This window comes from Vipera berus (genome assembly GCF_964194415.1).
Source record: "Vipera berus genome assembly, chromosome: 3".
Lineage (NCBI taxonomy): Eukaryota > Metazoa > Chordata > Lepidosauria > Squamata > Viperidae > Vipera > Vipera berus.
In genome coordinates, this window is record NC_138204.1 from 175,785,965 (window position 1) to 175,804,646 (window position 18,682).

At 37.7% G+C, this 18,682-nt stretch overlaps 1 protein-coding gene across 11 annotated transcripts in view; it reads right to left on the bottom strand.

Annotated features, from left to right (window-relative positions):
* Positions 1-16,582, bottom strand: part of PCMTD1 (protein-L-isoaspartate (D-aspartate) O-methyltransferase domain containing 1) — a 46,437-nt gene extending 29,855 nt beyond the window's left edge. For 2 of the 11 annotated variants that reach the window (XM_081324679.1, XM_081324680.1), the window contains exons 1-8: positions 16,358-16,385; positions 15,239-15,650; positions 14,756-14,842; positions 13,884-14,073; positions 7,649-7,782; positions 5,898-5,993; positions 5,286-5,709; positions 4,284-4,386 (exon numbers count right to left, since the gene is read on the bottom strand). In XM_081324679.1, coding sequence (XP_081180805.1) covers positions 4,284-4,386; positions 5,286-5,592 — 410 coding nt within the window. In that variant the 5' untranslated portion in view covers positions 5,593-5,709; positions 5,898-5,993; positions 7,649-7,782; ... (2 more) ...; positions 15,239-15,650; positions 16,358-16,385. Of the gene's footprint in view, positions 1-4,283; positions 4,387-5,285; positions 5,710-5,897; positions 5,994-7,648; positions 8,146-13,883; positions 14,074-14,755; positions 14,843-15,238; positions 15,651-16,357 lie in introns of those variants that run through there. The other 9 variants (XM_081324686.1, XM_081324687.1, XM_081324685.1 and 6 more) reach the window with 9 other exon arrangements.
* Between the last annotated feature and the right edge of the window lie 2,100 nt (positions 16,583-18,682).

Genomic DNA, 18,682 nt, shown 5'->3' on the forward strand with positions numbered 1-18,682 from the left:
AAATAGTGTGAGTACCGTGTTACTTTTCCAATGTTGTACAAAGTTTATCCTTATAGACATGCACATATATCTTTACAAATTATTGTATTTTTAGTGATATATTCTGTAATTACACCTAATAAACTGTGGTTTCATTTCAAATTTGATTTTAAGTTTCTCTAAATCTTTATATCTTTTCAATGCTTTGGGATTTGCCCATCAAATTTATGGCATTTCCACCATTTATTGCCACATGATTTCTCTCTTTTTTAGCAATTATTAGCAGAATTGTATGTCATCTATACAACATTTCATACTATTTTTTTTCTTAAATTATTTTTGGGGTAATTTTACACATTTGTTCGTTCCATAATTCTTCCCACTACTGTACTGGGACTATTTTGTAAAATTTTATATCTAATCTATCCTGTTTCTTTAAAAAGGTTCTCTCTGCATCATATATAAATGTGAGTTTATATATGTGCTCTAGTAAGTAGTATTAATTCTGAATAAGGATTTTAAACTATGTCCCTTTCTAATTTTTAAGATTAGATTTATTCTTTCAGCTATTTGTATATATGTTTGTATGGTATAGCTTTCATTAAGTAATTCTTGCTGTTTTAAATGTATTCATGATATCTGAGTGGACTAAATTTATAAATGTAATTACACTTGTTTTTACTTTAATTATCTCCAACATGAAAAGCGCTTAGAGCAAGCATGTCAAACTGCCGGCCCATGGGCCGAATGCGTCACACCGAAACTGCGCCCACCCCTTTGCCAGCAATGGGAAAAAAGTCACGAGACGTTGCGTGACATCACATGACGTCGCAAGTTTGACATGCCTGATTTAGAGCAAAGGCTAACAGTGAAATTGTTGTTACCAAAGGCTAACAATAATGAAATTGTTATTTTTTTTGTAACATTCCATAATTTTATCAGGTTTTGTCTTATGTGTCCTTTTAAGAATTGTCCTCTTTTATATCTTTTATACCATAAGTATCTGTAGAGTGCATTAGCTAGTCCAGCTTCTTCCAGTATCGACATTCTAGTGTTCAGGAATTAAATCTCCAAACAGTTAAGTATTCATGAGTCTCAATCAAAATCCTATCTACACCCCAATAAACCCCAAAGATTTCTTACACCATACACTCCTGGAAGTAAATAGCTTTCTATTGCATGTTTCTACTATTTTCTACTATTTCTACTACATAAAGCCATGGTGGCGCAGTGGTTACAATGCAGTGTTGCATGCTGACTCTGCTCATTGCCAGAAGTTCGATCCTGACCCACTCAAAGTTGACTCAGCCTTCTGTCCTTCTGAAGTTGTTAAAATGAGAAGCCAAATTGTTGGGGGCAATATGCTGACTCTGTAAACTATTTACAGAGTGCTGTAAAGCACTATGAAGCCGTATATAAGTCTAAGTGTTATTGCTATTGTTACGTTGATAGAAGAACTTCCTATGACGATAATGGGAATAAATAACAACTTTTCAATAAGGCCCACAGAAGATGATTTTCTACTAATTTTTCAGTTAGCAATTCATGGATGATAAAAATAACTTTTGTGATATTTTTGCAAGTCTGGTACATTAAAGATCATGATCATCAGGGGGCAATCTTACTTTAGTTAATGATATCTTTGGTGATCTATTTCCCCAAATATATGGTATATTCTATATAACTTTCCACTCTGAAAACAACACTTATTTGTAATTAACACTGAGATGCTTCTCAAAAGCGAAATCAAATGAGGTACAATATTCATTTTAATAACATTAAATTTGCCACACTAACTTTTAATTGATTTATTAACATCTAAATCAATATTTCCTAAACTTTTCAATATATTTACACATATTCAGAAATCAAATATCCTCAAAGTAATAATAAAATGCCCACAAGGATCAATATATTGTCACATCACTACACCGTTAGTGTTTTACTTAAATCATAACTCCATAAGACTTGGCTACTTCCGCTAACTATGAAATGTTCAACCAACCAATTTCATACAAAAAGATGTTTCATCTTTTTATAATATGAGATGCATGTAAAACTATGACATAAATTTTATATCTACTTAATATTTTAAATACCTTGTGTATTTCACATACCATTCATTCCCACTCTGTATCCTTCACTTCAATACATGAAGAATTAAACTTTAAAATAAATGCTCATATAAACCACAGATTATAAACCAGCTTGGCAGGCAATAAATGCTAAGTTTATAGATATATGAGTACAAATCAATATTAAATGGCTAATCAAACAAAAGTAGACTAGAGAAGGTAAGTCTAAAATTAAAAGTATAAAACAATACATAAACAAAAAGAACTTAAACTAACAGATATCTGTAACATTACTTCTATGAAGAACAAGTTCACCACCAAACCTATGTCTCTTCCTGCCCAAATGTTAATACTATTTAATTTATTTAAAAGTGTAATTGTAACAAAACCCTGCATGAGAGGTGCTCTTCCTCCCTTTATAACCATAACCATTTTCTGAAGTAAATTGCATGCCAGTCTATATATTTTAATACAATTTGTAGAAACATGGGAAAAGTAGTTATATAAATTTAATAAATAAATAAAAAGAGGTTGCATCATGCTATTTTGACTTACTTAGCTTATATTTCCCAGTATGAGTGTACTATGTTTAGCAAGCATTTCCCCCCTTTCTCTTGTTTTATGTGTTCCAGTGCCATTATAGTTTATTGCTTCCTGTTCTGTGGTCCAATTGTTTGAACCTGAACTATAACAATTATTTTATAAGTTTTGCCATATTTAAACCTGCAAATACCACTGGTAACCATAATAGCTTTTTTGCAAATAAAACAAATTTCCAGAAAAGTCATAAAAATTGCTTTTATTCTTCCAATGTTTTAATGGCTCATTTTTCTTATTGCTCATAAAGGTTCAGTGAATTTTGTAAGTGTGTGGGTACCTGCTCTATCTGTTGGTATTATTGTAGATAACAAAAGTTTATATATAACCTTGGGAACCTAGCCTAAGGCTACAACATATATTAAACACTTTTAATAGGATACTTACACCTTGCCTTATTTGCATGTATTTACAACAGATGAACAAAATTTTGTCCTAGATGAAAGGATGAGAACTCTACATGCTTAAAAAAGTAAACCAATAACATTGTCTTACTATCATCGTTAAGACTTTTGTAACAACTAATTCTCAAAGTTTATTTGTCAAAGCAAGCATATATTGGGATATTTAAGTGACCCAAACTATTAGTATAACTGACCACTTCAGGGTTTGTTTTTGACCCCAAATTAGTTTAAATTGACAGAATTACCCTGAATACTTCCTGCTAATGTCAGTGGGAATATAAATAATGCTAATTTACCATTCCAGTTTGACAGGACTGGACAGACAGGAAAGGGAGGCTTGTAACTATTTTGCCTAAAGCAGATATTTCAATCATCAAAAACTAAAACCAAAGAAACAATATCAGTACATACTGATCTGTGCTTTAGATCCTGTGGTTTGCCTATATTCTATGCTCAGCATAATCAATTAATAGGTATGAGTTTATGCAGACAAAACCTACAATCTATTTATGCAAAGAACACAACATTTAGTCTGAAAATTGCTAAATAAAAATAGAAGCAGTTATTAATGTAATGCTAAATTAATACTAGCAATTAATACATACTCAAAATACGTGCCAAAATACTTCATAATACATAAAATTTAAATGTAGCATGAATCCTTTTATTATAATCTGTAACAAAAGCCAAAAGATTACTTTTTTACCAATTTTAGACTTTTTTAATCATTTCTTTAGAGTTTACCCGAAGAGTCAAGTTTTTGGATCCATTAGGTGCTATGAAAAAGTGGCAGATACAAGTGCTATTTACAATATTCCTTGACTGAAATCCAAAAAGGTTGTACAACTCAATTTTAATTTGAAGTTCAGAAATATTCAGAAAGCATTCCAGTAATTTTAGCAAGTAGAAATATTTACACAGAGATTTATATACAGATGGAGAGTGAGAAAGGCTAAGGTAAGGAATGCAGGGATCTCCCCCAACAACATGAGAGACCAAGATGTGCAACACTTTTGAAGACTGGACCAGAGTATTGATAATACAACCGCAGTACCAAATTAATTTGTCTTACATTCTGAACATTTTAAAATAATGTTACAAACTTTCAATCGTGGCTGCAATAAATAAGCAGCCTTTCCTCAAGCAGTTTCCTCAAGTCTTCTTAAATGTTTTACTACTGCCACAGGGAAAAAGATTTTAATATAAAATTAGCTATCAATATACTTACTTATCAAAGCTATCACTGTATTTTATGAAGCTCTCCAGTTTTTCCTTAGCATATTCCACCACATCAGGATGAAGTTCTATTCCATGATTTATTCCAAAAGGGCCTGTAAATTAATATTCAGCAACCATGTAAGATTGTTGAATCAATGTATTTTTATAAAACTGTACATTGCTGTGAATGCTAAAGAACATCTTTATTTGACAACTACATAGCACTAAGTAGATAGTGGAAATGTCTGTATTAATTAACAAAAGAGAAAGTTATCCAATAAGTCCCAAACCATATAGCTGCAATACTGACACAGAAATAAATAAAGATCCCAGGGCATAGCAACTATTTTTTATAAGAAGAAAAAGAAATGACTGCAGATAACTTAGTGCACTGCAGAAAGTTGTTTATTGTCAATTGCAGTTCTTTGGGCGGTTTCAGAAAACTATGCTTTACCTTGCTTTGCAATCAAAACCATTATGTGATTATGCTGGCAATCTCATTTATGATAGTGGTAGTGCAGTTTTTATTCAACTGCTGCCTTCTGTTTATAAAAAGCAGGAAAAATTCAGAATAATGCTTAGCATTATAAGCTGCTTTTCCACTAAAACATGGCAAGAAAGTATAGCTCAAAATTCCTTCTTTATTTAGCAGGGAACATGAATTGAATTATGTTATTTTCCTCACTTTATCTCCCACTTTCAAAATAATGTAATAAAGATATAATACTTAAATTTAAGTCTGAACTTAAATGTCATGATTACTGTACTTTTAAAACAATTGTAGGGTCTCTTAAAAATTAAGTTATAAACGTTTGCTCATCTTTGCAAAGCTACAGATCTCTTGGTAATTTCAGAAATTTTGATCAATTATATATCAGGAACACTAATTTGAAAAGCTACTTGCTAATATCTTGCAAGTTTGGCAGGGGCATAAACATGCTATTTTAAAACTGAAAATATCAGTAAATTCAGCTTATATAAAAGAATGTTCAATAATTTTAAAAAATATTACCTAATATTAATCCCACCATTGTACTTAAATATCCGGTTCCACTACCCAGATTAAGAAAAGACAATCCAGGCTGAAGCTTTAATGCTTCCATGACTTCAGAATAAATGCATGGTGCCGATAAATGTATATTTCCATGCTTCCAGGCCAAGTCTTTATATGCATTGTCTCTATAGCCTTCCAGATAGTAATCACCACGATCAATAGCTCTGAAGGCTTGTTCTACTCGCTCAGTGCGAATATATTGTGCTTCTTTCAAGTTATCAATTAAATCATCATTATCTTCTCCTGCACTCACAGCTCCTCCCATGATGATTGTCTTTTAACAACTCAATTAATTTTGAGAATACATTGGTAGGTACTTGTCTGATGTTTCCACACAGAAGGTCCAATCCAGTCTGGCTCAATACTGCTTTGCAAAAGAATCCTAAAAGATTTTTAAGAAGACATACTTTTATTTTCACAGGTTGTAAAAATGTAATCAAATTCAGTGATAATTGGATAGGAAAGGTAAACAATGTTCTTTGATATCTAAAGTGGTAGACATACAGTTACTGAATTAAACAAAATACTCAGTATACAGTGAAAGTCCTCAGAATTTGTAGAAAGCCTTACTAGATGAAAGTAATCCATATCAGCCACCCCAAATGGAACTAAGTCAAAAGAAAGCTGGTCTGGAAATGTATAGTTGATCCTCAGTTGAAAACAAGTCTATTAAAAGAAAAGAACAAATCTGTATATTAATTGTCCATTCAAAGTAATACCCATATAATAATAGCAAGCAAAACATTTTTATTCACAATAAAAATGTTATCTCATCTAGCACTTAAAACATGGCAGGTTTTATATATTCTTCTTATTGACTATGGAATTCATTATTTGACAATTACTTTTCTAAATACAGCCTTCATACAGAAAGCACTGGAAGACATAATATTTGAAATGGATATTATGGTTTTTAAAATCTATTTGAATTAAGTTTTATAGTAATAAGCAATTTCAGTTAAATACTTAATTTCATTCTCAAAAACATATTTGTCTCATTTATTATAAGGAAAAAAAAAGAAAAAGTGGGTGAAGAATTGAGGAAGGACACATGAATCAATAAAGTTGGTTGTAGTAAAAATCCTTTAAAATGAATCTTAGTCTAGTAGTCCAAAGTTAAATGTTGTTACATTAAAGGTAAAGGTAAAGATGGATTTAATGGTCTTTCCTCCAACCTGAAAGCCCAGTTAAGTAATTAACAGAACTTTTTCTCCCAAGGAAACTACCTGGAGGTTATTAAAATAGTTCAGCTTCTGTGGAACAGTTACAGTAAGCTATATGAGAAATAAAACATATATGACATCTAAAATATTTGAAGTTGATTTACATACATCCAGAAAAGAGAAAGTATTTATTGGAGATCATAAGTTCAACTACATTTATTTTTATTCACTCAAGCAAATGAGAATCATTACTACATAGTTGGATCTTCAAATGTTTGCAAACAACTGGTGTCAGTAAAAACATTAGAATATGTATAGGGGGGAAAAACAAAGCAGTAGAAAACAGAATTGGTGGCTGGAAATGAAAAATAGGGGTTTGTCAACATTAGGAGAGGCATCTTCCAGGGTTACCTATTATCACTCTTACTATCTGTCATTGCTATGATTATAGCATAACATGACTGTGATGGTCTCAGTGTTTATTGGCATACTGGGTGATATATGAAAAAATACTTGGCAGCATTTAGAAAACCTACTCATTGACAAAAATTTCCACCTGTCAATTGCAAAAGGCTACACTGCTTGGACCCGCAAATATACTATCCTGATACATTACAACATCCTAGTTTCTACACATCTCGGGAAAAACTAAATGTGTAGAAGGCCTATGTTAGACTTAGATATTTTTTTAAAAAAAGATGGCTATGGCAAACCACTTTTATGTAGTTGCCAACAAAATTCCATATAGTAACCAGAAATTGAAGTACAATGGTTCTACAATTCAAGATAAACAGGACTTATTTTAATATTTCTTGTTATCATATATCAAAAACAAAATTTCATATTAATAATTTGTGCTTCTTCTATATAGCTTAGGGGTGGTCAGATCTGTTGTATGTGAAAACAAAATGCTGCCAAACACATCAAACTGAAGTTGAGGTGCCAATACTGTAATTAAAGTAAAGGTAAAGGTTCCCCTGCACATGCGTACTAGTCGTTTCCGACTCTAGGGGCCGGTGCTCATCTCCGTTTCAAAGCCGAAAAGCCAGCACTTGTCCGAGGACATCTCCGTGGTCATGTGGCCGGCATGACTAGACGCAAAAGGCGCACGGAACGCTGTTACCTTCCCACCGTAGTGGTCCCTATTTTTCTACTTGCATTTTTACGTGCTTTTGAACTGCTAGGTTGGCACTCTGTTACGCGGCACTCGGGATTCGACACACCAAACTGCTGACCTTCTGATTGACAGGCTCAGCATCCTAATCCACTGAGCCACTGCGTCCCTTTTAATACTGTAATTAGACAATAATAATAATAATAATAATAATAATAATAATAATAATAATAATAATAATAATAATAATAATAAGTAATAGTAGTAGTTGGAAGGGACCTTGGAGGTCATCTAGTCCAACTCCTGCTCAGGCAGGAAGCCCTATACCATTTCAGGCAAATGGCTGTCCAGTCTCTTCTTAAAAAACTTCCAGTGTTGGAGCATTCATCACTTCTGGAGGCAGGTTGTTCCACTGGTTAAGTGTTCTAACTGTCAGGAAGTTTCTCCTTAGTTCTAGGTTGCTTCTCTCCTTGACTAGTTTCCATCCATTGCTTCTTGTCCTGCTTTCAGGTGCTTTGGAGAATAGCATGACTCCCTCTTCTTTGTGGCAGCCCCTGAGATATTGGAACACTGCTATCATGTCACCCCTCACCCTTCTCTTCATTAAACTACACATACCCAGTTCCAGCAACCGTTCCCTATATGTTTTAGCCTCCAGTCCCCCAATCGTCTTTGTTGCTCTTCTCTGTACCCTTTCTAGAGTCTCAAGATCTTTTTTACATCGTGGTGACCAAAACTGGATGCAGTATTCCAGGTGTGGCCTTACCAAAGCATTGTAAAGTGGTATTAGTACTTCACGTGATCTTGATTCTATCCCTCTGTTAATGCAGCCTAGCACTGTGTTGGCTTTTTTGGCAGCTGCAGCACACTGCTAGCTCATATTGAAGTGATTGTCCACTAGGACTCCGAGATCCCTCTCACAGTTACTACTATTGAGCAAGGTACTTAACTGAGCAAGGTAATTAATTATTTTCAGCAACTTAGTTTTAAAACTTCTCCCATTCTGAATAGTTGAAAAATTCTGAAAAGTATATACTCCACATATAACTAAACTGATTAAAAAGTATCTCTTACCTAATAGAAAAAAGCTGTTCAAATTGTTACTGTTGTCCAAGTAATTATGCTTAAAGTATTTCCAGCAAGCAAAACAATTCTTCTTTCTCAGCCTTATTCCCACCCATAACTACTTCACCTTTGGCAATAACATATACCTGCAAGTTAGTGACACAACCATAGCATACAATAAGCAAACATATCTAGAGCAATATGTTTGCAATTCTTACAATCTGAAATCTCAACTATCCTTGAGATTCAGTAATGATGTTTCATCATTTAGACCCATAGAAAGGGCATCCCATGTAATGACTTCAACAATTTTCTCCTTGCTTTTAGCCTCAGCATCAAGCATCTAGAGAACAAGTTCATTTCCTGATGTCATGGTAAAACTATACAATGGACACATAAGCACCTTGTTATTTAGAAAGCTTACAGATCTCCTTGCATAACCACATATTTCCTCTTTCTATCTGGAACACATCATCAACACTAGCATCTATTCTAAGGTTTTAACTACAGCCTCATTTATTCTGATCTGCTCAACTGAATAGTATTAAATCAGGCATTTAGGAAACTGAACTAGCTACCAAACATGATCAATAAACAAATCAACAGAGCAGAGCCAGGAGGAATCTAGCTACAAAAGGACTACAATACCACCAGCTGTCACTCATAGTTCAAGCCACTCAAAAGAATTGTTAATAAGCTTACTGGATGATGTCAGTGAACTTTTTCAAGTATGAGATGGCAGGCCCCTTGCGAACAGACAACCAGCCTGAAAAAAATCTATAAGCAGCAAGAAACAACAAGACAACCAGACCTTGCAACAACAGATATCTGCTTTGAGCCTATACTCAAAAAAACGGTACATCACAGGTCCCAAAAAGAGGTATCTTCAGACAGGAAGTCCTCATTTAACAGCAATAATTGGGACCAAAATATCTATCACTAAGCTATGCAGTCATAAACGCCAGTGTCTTGTGACCACATCATTTAGCAATGGAAATCCTGGTAGACCATGTTAACAACTTCAGAAAAGTCAATGGGGAAGCCAGCAGGAAGTTACAATTCCCAAGCAAATTGCAAGTAGGCCAGTGGAGAAGTGGTTGCTGTGGCATAGCAGGAGGGGCTGGTGGTTGCTTCCAGGTGGGGGAGAGCAGTCTGGTGGCTAACATGGTGCTGTGCGAGTGTGGCTAGTAAAGGCTGACTGCTGCCAGCTGAAGAAAGGCTCCCAGGTGGCTGCTGTGGAGCACTAAGTATTATCAGAGAATTTCAACCTCCCAAGATAGTCCAAAGATAACACCAGAACTGAAAAAGAAACTGCTGGACATCAACAGATTTCAGCACATCTCAACATTTGCATGACCACCTTATCTTCCCACTCCTTCCCCCTTGCCTCATCCCAATTAAATCCTATATCAATTTAACTGTTCCATGTATCTGAAAAAATAAGGTGCAGTTCACAAAAGTTCAGGTCTTTTAATGCAGAGGTCCCCAACCTTTTGGGCACCAGGGACTGGTTCCATGGAGAACTGGAAAAGGCGTGGTTTTGTGTGCTGCCTGCATCCCACGGATGGGGCTTTGCTTGTTTGTGCAGCCCAGTTGCTGGCATGCTGTGGACTGATACTGGTCCAGGGACCGGGGGTTGGGGACCCGTTTTAATGAAATTTCTTAGTCTGAAAAGTAATTATCAGACTCCTCCTGATTTTCCTCTCTCAACTGTTAACAGTATCTTTCCACTAAGCAACAGATTTTCCTGTAGCAGGATATGCAAATCTTCTTCTTCCCTCTTCCTCTTTGCATTTTCCCACAAGTGCAGAATCCACTTTTTTAGGATCAACCAAGTATATTTATTTATTGGTTGCATAGGAACTGACCAATCAGTTTTCACCCAAGCCTGATAATGTGTGAGACAGTGACTGGAAAAGTCTTCTTAGCTATGTCTTAAGATAAGACTAGAATTCATAGTCTCCTGGTTTCTAGCCTAGTGCCTTAACCACTAGAACAAACTAGTTTTCGTAAACATATGAAACTTATAGCCTTCCCAATTTTTGCTGAATTGTAACATGCTTCATAACAGAATTCAAAAGTCTTTAGAACAGGATCCCCTGCTCTGATTTTAAAAGATACACTAGGACAGTGGTGTGAAACTGGTGGCCCACGGGCCGGATGTGTCACACACAGGCCACACTCACCCCAGCTCTGCAAAGGCAAAAAAAACATTGCAATATGTCACAATACGTCATGTGACGCAATGAAGTTTGACACCTATGCACTAGGAGGACTTCTAGGTGATCATTTCCCTGTGAGAGTAAGCAGTTGTCAAGAGATGTGATGTACAGCATTTATTTTGCCATAAAAATGCCATGAACTGAAGATAGGCCATGGGCTCAACAAAGGTTTATGTTTTATTAAGATTGTATTACAAAGCATCAGCAAATATGACATAATTTATTTATATGATCAAAATATGTGGGTGTATAATTTGTATTTGCTCACTCCAAATATCATAGGACACCTGACTCCAAACAATATATTTTAACAAAGTTTTTAGTGTCAAATTTAGGGTACCCAGGCTCTTAACACTTTCAGGATCTCAGGCTTGCACACATAGGTAAATCTTAAGAGTCTTATGAAAGGCTAACAGTGTCAGGGCCATCTTGAACTCTGAAGGAAAAATGTTCTGCTGCCAAGAAGTTATGCCTCCTGGTTTCCGAACTGCACCAGCTATTAAAAATGTTGTAACATGTGTCATATAACTGTACCATTAAGCTACCCATGCAGCTGCATTTTGCGCTAGTTGAAGGTTATGGATGCTCTTCAAGAGCAGTTTCATGTATAACTTACTTTAATCCAATAAGAGTTAACAAGAGCGTGAATGAATGTGAGCAAAGTACATCAGTCAAGGAATTTGCATAACTGGTGCAAAATCCATGTGCAAAGATCCACCTAGTCACAGCTGCCACCTGTTCTTCAAGCAAGAACCATAAGTCCAAGAAGACCCCACCAGGTCTTCTGGGGCAATGCTACCTCATCCAGTATGGTACCCCATCACTATGGAAGAATTTTGTTCCCAGGAGGAATAAATACCCAAGGCTACTACTCCATCTTGCTTGGACTGAATCAGAGGCAATTGTGCAACATTCAGGGCCCTATAGCTTCCAGATACTGGGACAGGATATCCATGACATCACTCAACAGATCTGGGGTGGAGCTGTATACCTGACATTTCATCCAAACCACTGGATCACCTCACCCAGTGGCTTCATGTAGATATTAAATAGGAGAGAAAACCAAGCCATAAGCAACAATATGAAAAATAGAAGACAAGCAGAGCCATTCTATTATCAATATATACCAGATGAACAGGAACAGATCTGTTACAATATTCTACTCTGTCCACAGATTATAATGCTAATATGACATACTCAGAGTGTTCTAATGCATTGTGTTTTTTATGCTCGTACAAGAAACAAACAGAAAAATTAGGAGGGGCAAATAAAGTTTGCTGAAATAGCAACATTATTCCTATTAGAAAAAACATGTTGTAAATATTTAAGATATATCCACTATTCATCATCATATCCAATTTAAAGAATGGCTGCTTTTGAAAAAAGGTATGATTTGGCCCATTTCAACTGTATAAATAAAATTAGTCTTACACCTTTATCTAAAAAATCACCTATATGCATTTAAAGCATGCCCTTGAAATAATGTTCTCATTCAATTTTACCAATGAATAACATTAAAAAGTATAGCTATTAAGACTACAAAAATAAAAGGTAAAGGTTTCCCCTGTCCAGTCGTATGTGACTCTAGGGAGCAGTGCTCATCTCCATTTCTTAGAGAGCCAGTGTTGTCTCAAAACATTTCCATGGTCATGTGGCCAGAATGACTATACCCTGAGGCACATGGAATGCTGTTATCTTACCACCTAAGTGGTACCTATTTATCTACTCACATTTGCATGTTTTAGAACTGCTAGGTTTGCAGGAACTGGGGCAAGTAAGAAAAGTTCACCCTATTGCATGACACTCAGGTCTTGAACCCAGGCTGTCAGCCTTCCACTGACAAGTGTCTTTAACCACTGAGCCATCGCGGCTTTTTAATGTTTTTTTAGAACAAATACATTCTAAATATGTTCAATATTCAAATATATTCAACTTGGCAAAATCAGTTTTGCTTCAATGTAAACTGCCAGCTAAACTGACACCCTTTTCTAACACCCTTTCTTACAAACTTTCTTCAAACACTGTGGTGTTTTCAACAATGGATGACAGCTTCACACAATAAACAATTTTGTTCTGCAGTTAACCATATCTTTCAAATGGTTGACCTTGGAATTTTATTAGCAAACACAAAACTTATATTTGCCAGAAACAATATTTAATTTTGTTCTTATGCTTATTCTGTTGCTTTAACTTTTTTATAAGTTGTTTGCAAAATTTGTATAAATCTATTTTCAGCAGAAGTTTGGTTAACCAAACCAAAAAACGTCTTAGAACACTCAAAGGAAATGCACTGAAAGAAGCAAAATGAAAACCACACGAAAAATTAGTTAATCCAATTAATATTTCCTTTTAGGTTTGGATACAGATGCACTGGCTGAGAGCGTATTATCAGATGTTAACACTTTATTTTACTGCTTTTGTAAGCTGATGAAATTTGCTATGAAGCAACTTCACTGGCTTACCTTCCAAGGCTCTTGAAAAGATGACTGAAAACATGTAAAATACTTTCTCCAGCTATATTTCTCATAATCATATTTTACTTAGGTGCTAAATGTACAGCATATGTATAAACTATTATAAATAATATTTAATTATCAAAAAAAATGTTTTCATGATTTCTTTAATTGAGATACAGTATCTTAACGACCATTCATCCAGTAACTGTTCAATGTTAAAACCACCCTAAACAAGGGTTACTTATGACTGGTCCTCAAAGTTTCAGCCAACCCAGTATCGAAATGTGATCACAATCTGGGCATTTGGCAATCGGACTGTACTTATGGACAGTTGCAATGTCTCATGGTCAGAAGATCCTCATTTTCAACCTTCCTTGCTGGCTTCCCACAAGCAAAGTCAATGGGGAAGCCAGCAGAGAAGGTCACAAGTTACTCTTGTAAGTCGCTCACACTCCTGTGCTTCTTTCCCAGCTACAGTACCTACAGCATACACACAGAAATAAAAATATGGCAGTCCCCCATGCATCTTGTCTCACCTGGCAGTAGCCCCATATAGCCTGTAGCAGCCACTTTCTGCCCATCAGTTTGCTTGTGAGCTGCCTGGGACTTATAACTTCCACTAATTTCCTCATTGACTTTGTTTGTTGGAAGCAACCCGAAAGTCACAAGAAGGTCCTTACTTAATGATCTGTGTCCCTTGCTTAACGACAACAGGGATTGTGAGGACTGATGCAAGATTTCAAGGAATAATGTGGGGAAAAAGTCATGGAGAGGAAGCATTAACATCCAAAAGTACAGCTTAGTCCTAAATACACATATGCACAGTGCTCGAAAAGTTAGTCGTTGACCTGAATGACATTTATGCATAAGATTTGGTTACTATTATAATTAACATAGGGCTGCTTTTATTTTATAATATCTATATTCCAGAATATTCCTTTAAAATGTCATAATTCAAGCTTCTCCAAGACCAATAATATGGAAATGTAATAGTTTATGTGCTATAATAAATAGTGCTTATTTTTTTAAAAAAAATTAGACCACCTCAATCAAGATATTCATAGGTAGCCATTATCTACTATAATTTAACCTTCAATTATGGTCCTAAGTTTTGCTGCTCATTAAGCAGGTTACCATGTGACAGTGCCCAATTTTATGATTTTTGCAGTGGTCAATAAGCAAATACCAGTCATTAAATGAACTCATTGCCTGTAATGGGCATTTCCCCCCCCAGAAATCATAAGTAAACTTTGGTTTGCAGCAAAAAATGTGGTAGATTGTGGTCATATGATTGTGAGATGCTGCAAATGGCCATAAATGCAGGCTGGTTACCGAGTGCCCAAAATGTGATCGTGTGTATGCAGAGTGGGCCCTGCTGTCAAAATTTCAAATCCAGGTTTATAAGTACCTTTTTTTTTGTCCCGGTCATATGTTGAAAATTATCTTCATGGCAAAGTATTATTTATATCAGAGGCACTATATATCACCATACTATCTGTGGATTATATGAAAAGGAATATTTAATTATGCTGAAGGATATTTTGGCATTTTAGGAAACATATGCTTAATTAGGTGGGATTTTTTTCATAAAACTGAACTTTTAACTTGCAACTTTCATTGCACTTCATAGTCATCAGGAACTGAGGATGTTGTACAAGTTTAAATAACCTTTAAATTTGCTTTAGGACATAAAGTGATGTTTTGTCAGCTAAGTTCAATAGAAGATGCTCCACTTCCACCATTTGATATATATTTTTTAAAAAACTTTTGGATGGCTTTAAAAACTTGTTGAATGAAGTAGAGAAATATACTAAGGATTCGCTTGATGGCAAAATGTGCATGTCTATCAAACATTCAAAACCACCAGGATCTCATCCTATGTCACACTTACAGCTTTCATACAGGATGAAGCACTAAATCTCAGAAGGGGGCACCGGATTGACTTCTTAAATCTTTCCCTTTTCTCCTTGAATGATCTTTCTTTTGCTTATGCAGTGAAGAAACGGGGCAAATGAAAAACAACTTCTTACTCTGGCATTAAACCAATATCGTAACAAATTCCTGTGCCCTTCATTCAGCATCCAGAAGACGGTAAACACACTTCAGAAGTAGTGGGGGGTAGGGGAGAGAAAGAAACGGCAAATAGGCCCTCGATTTGAGCAAGGCTCTGCAGCTCAGCAGCTTTTAAGCTTGCCTACAAAGGCAGTCAGTCCCCTTCTCTCCTCCAGTCCAACACTAAGAAGCTCTCTCTCTCAAACGACTCCGAGTCCCTGCGTCCTTCCCCCGTTCAACGTAACGTCTTCCTATAAACAGAAGAAAAGCAGATGCGCTCGCGGGCTGCGAGGAACTTAGCAGTTCTACCTAAGCCGTGTAAACGTATGCTTTCCTCACGTGCGGGGGAAACTCGGGTAGTCTCCGCTTCTGTTGTTGGGGCGATTCATTTGATCTCTTCCTCTTTGGCACCTCTAACACCAAGCCAACTGGCGGCCAAAAGCAGAGCAAAGGAAGCAGCAGGCGACGGCGGCGGCGCCTACAACAACTTGTTTATTATCCTTTTATAGTCCCAGCCATGGTGCAAAAGCTCGGAGCGAAAAGGGGCCGCCTCGGTTAACAGCTGGAGGCGGCGGGGAGCCGGGCAGCAGAACAACCGTCGCCTTTCTTCTGCCCTTTTTAAATGCTCAGCGACTAAGAGGCTCACAGATACGGGGAGGGGGGATGGGGGGCTCGAAATGCCTCCCGTGAGGAACGGCAGACGCTCTCTTTCCCCCCCCCTCCGCCCTCTGAACACTTTCCCAGAGTCCCGGGCCCTGGGGGGGGGAGGGAGGGAGGGACCAACGAGGAAAAAGAAGAGGGAAGCGCCAGGGGCAGTTGGTTCCCCGGAGCTTTCAACGGCCTTCAGAGAGCTAACCTCGCCAGCCAGGTCGTTCGGAGCCCTCGAGGCCGCCCCGCGCCTCACGCGCCCGTTGCCCTCCCTCTTTCTGTCAACGTGCCCCCCCCCCATCCGACTCACCTTCCACACGTCCTCTGCGTCCCGAAGGGGACTGAAGATTTGAGAGGCTCTCCGGAGCGGAACCAAGCAGTTTAAGAACGAAAGGGACGCCTCGGGCTCCCGAGTCAGAGAGGACGTTGCCCGCTGAACGCGTATATGTCTGTGCGTCGTGGGGGTGGGGAGGGGAAAGAAGGTTCTCCTCGCCGTCAGCCTCGTCCGCCGGCCGCGGCCGCTGATCCCCGACTGTTTGTGTTGGCCTGAACAACGCCAGGAAGAAGGGGGGAGGAGGGGGGGAGAGGCCAAACAGCTGAGAGGATGTAAACACTGGGGCACGTGACCCTATCTCTGGGTGGGAGGCGGAGACCGTCTATCCTTCCTTCGGACTGGACACCTGGGTGTTGCGTCGAGCTTGCAAGCTAGGGAGACTCCGCCCCGCAACTCCACGACCAATGAAGGGGCAAGAGTGTTGCGTCAAAAAAAAAATTGATAACGTCAATAAGGCAGCCAATAGCAGTTCGCAATTTGTAGGCTTTGTTTTTACTTAGTCTGTCAAATAACAGCTCTTCGGTGGGAGATAGGGAGCGGTAACTTGTGAATGGAATCTATTTGTTTGAAAAATAGAAAATGTAACGCCGTGGGCATTATTAAATTTAGATTTAGGAAAGTTCCCCCCCCCTCAGTTTCACAAAAAAGAAAGAACCAATTTTATGCTTATTTAATGTTACGATCTAAAAAAATAGAGACGATGTTACTTGCTCCTACTATTTTTGCTTTTGATTACCAGGGTCGTACCAGATTTCCCTAAAGCCTCTTCCCATGAGTGTGGATGCACATACTTTATGCTAGACAGTATGCCCCACTTTCCTGCTTGATCTTTTGCTTTCAAAGACAAAATTATATTTAAAGGGATTTGTAAAAGATTTTTCTCCAAATCTTTTATCTCAGTGGCAAGCCCTGATTCATCAATTGTATGTTAGTAAAGCTGCCATTAAAAGCATATGAGCAGAGAATATTTTAAAAATTGTCCAATTTCTTCGTATTAAGGATATTTTCCTAGAGATTAAATAATTATTTTATTTTTATTTTAATTCCATTTATATCCCGCCCTTCTCCGAAGACTCAGGGCGGCTTACAAGCTTAGCAGTAGCCTTCATTCTATGTATATGCCTGCTTATTAGGGCTTTCACACACACCCCAAGCGGCATTATTACAAAGTCAGCTTATTGCCCCCAACAATCTGGGTCCTCATTTTACCTACCTCGGAAGGATGGAAGGCTGAGTCAACCTTGAGCCTGGTGGGATGCGAACCTGCACTAATTGCAGGCAGCTGGTGTTACTTAAGGAGGCATTAGCCCACTGCTCCACCAAGGCTCTTAATAATCTATAATAACAGCTATGATTTACTTGTTTCATACTTAACCACATTTAAATCCATCATATATTACATGACACATACCCAGTGGTAGGATTCAAGTATGTGAACAACTGGTTCTCTGTATGGATGCCACTTCCAGAAGTCCATTCTGGGCCTGGGCAACAAAAAATTAGCTACCAGTTCTGCCGAACTGGTGTGAACTGGCTGAATCCCACCACTGCATATACCCGTGGTGGCGAACCTATGGCATGCGTGCCATAGGCGGCATGCAGAGCTGTCCTTGTGGGCATGTGCGCCATTGTGGCTCCCCTCCCCCTCTCCACACATGCGGAGTCTGGGAACAGCTGCTGGGCAGGGTGAGGGAACCTATAAAAGAAGCAGTTTTGGCGGGAGAGTGAGTGAGCAGCCTTTGGAAGCGACCAGTGGTGGGTTTAAAATCATTTTAACAACCGGTTCTCTGCCTTGCCTTCCCTCCATCTTGGTCAGGCTGGGCTGCTCAGGGGGTCGGCTGGGGTGAGGATAGGAGGGTGGGGGTTATCCTGTACTGTAATCTAAGTTTTGCATTTGTTGTATTCAGTTGGGATGTATTGTTAGCCATAGCATTAATGTATATGAGCTATGACAGATATACTCTGAATTTTATTTTCTAAGTATAATTTCTTTTTAAAAAATGAGAAAAAATAAACTTTTCATACATACATTATTGTACAGATAATTTCATCCTATAGCATCTATAGGATGAGCCTTGGTGGAGCAGTGGGCTAATGCCTCCTTAAGTAACACCAGCTGCCTGCAATTAGTGCAGGTTCGCATCCCACCAGGCTCAAGGTTGACTCAGCCTTCCATCCTTCCAAGGTAGGTAAAATGAGGACCCAGATTGTTGGGGGCAATAAGCTGACTTTGTAATAATGCCGCTTGGGGCGTGTGTGAAAGCCCTAATAAGCAGGCATATACATAGAATGAAGGCTACT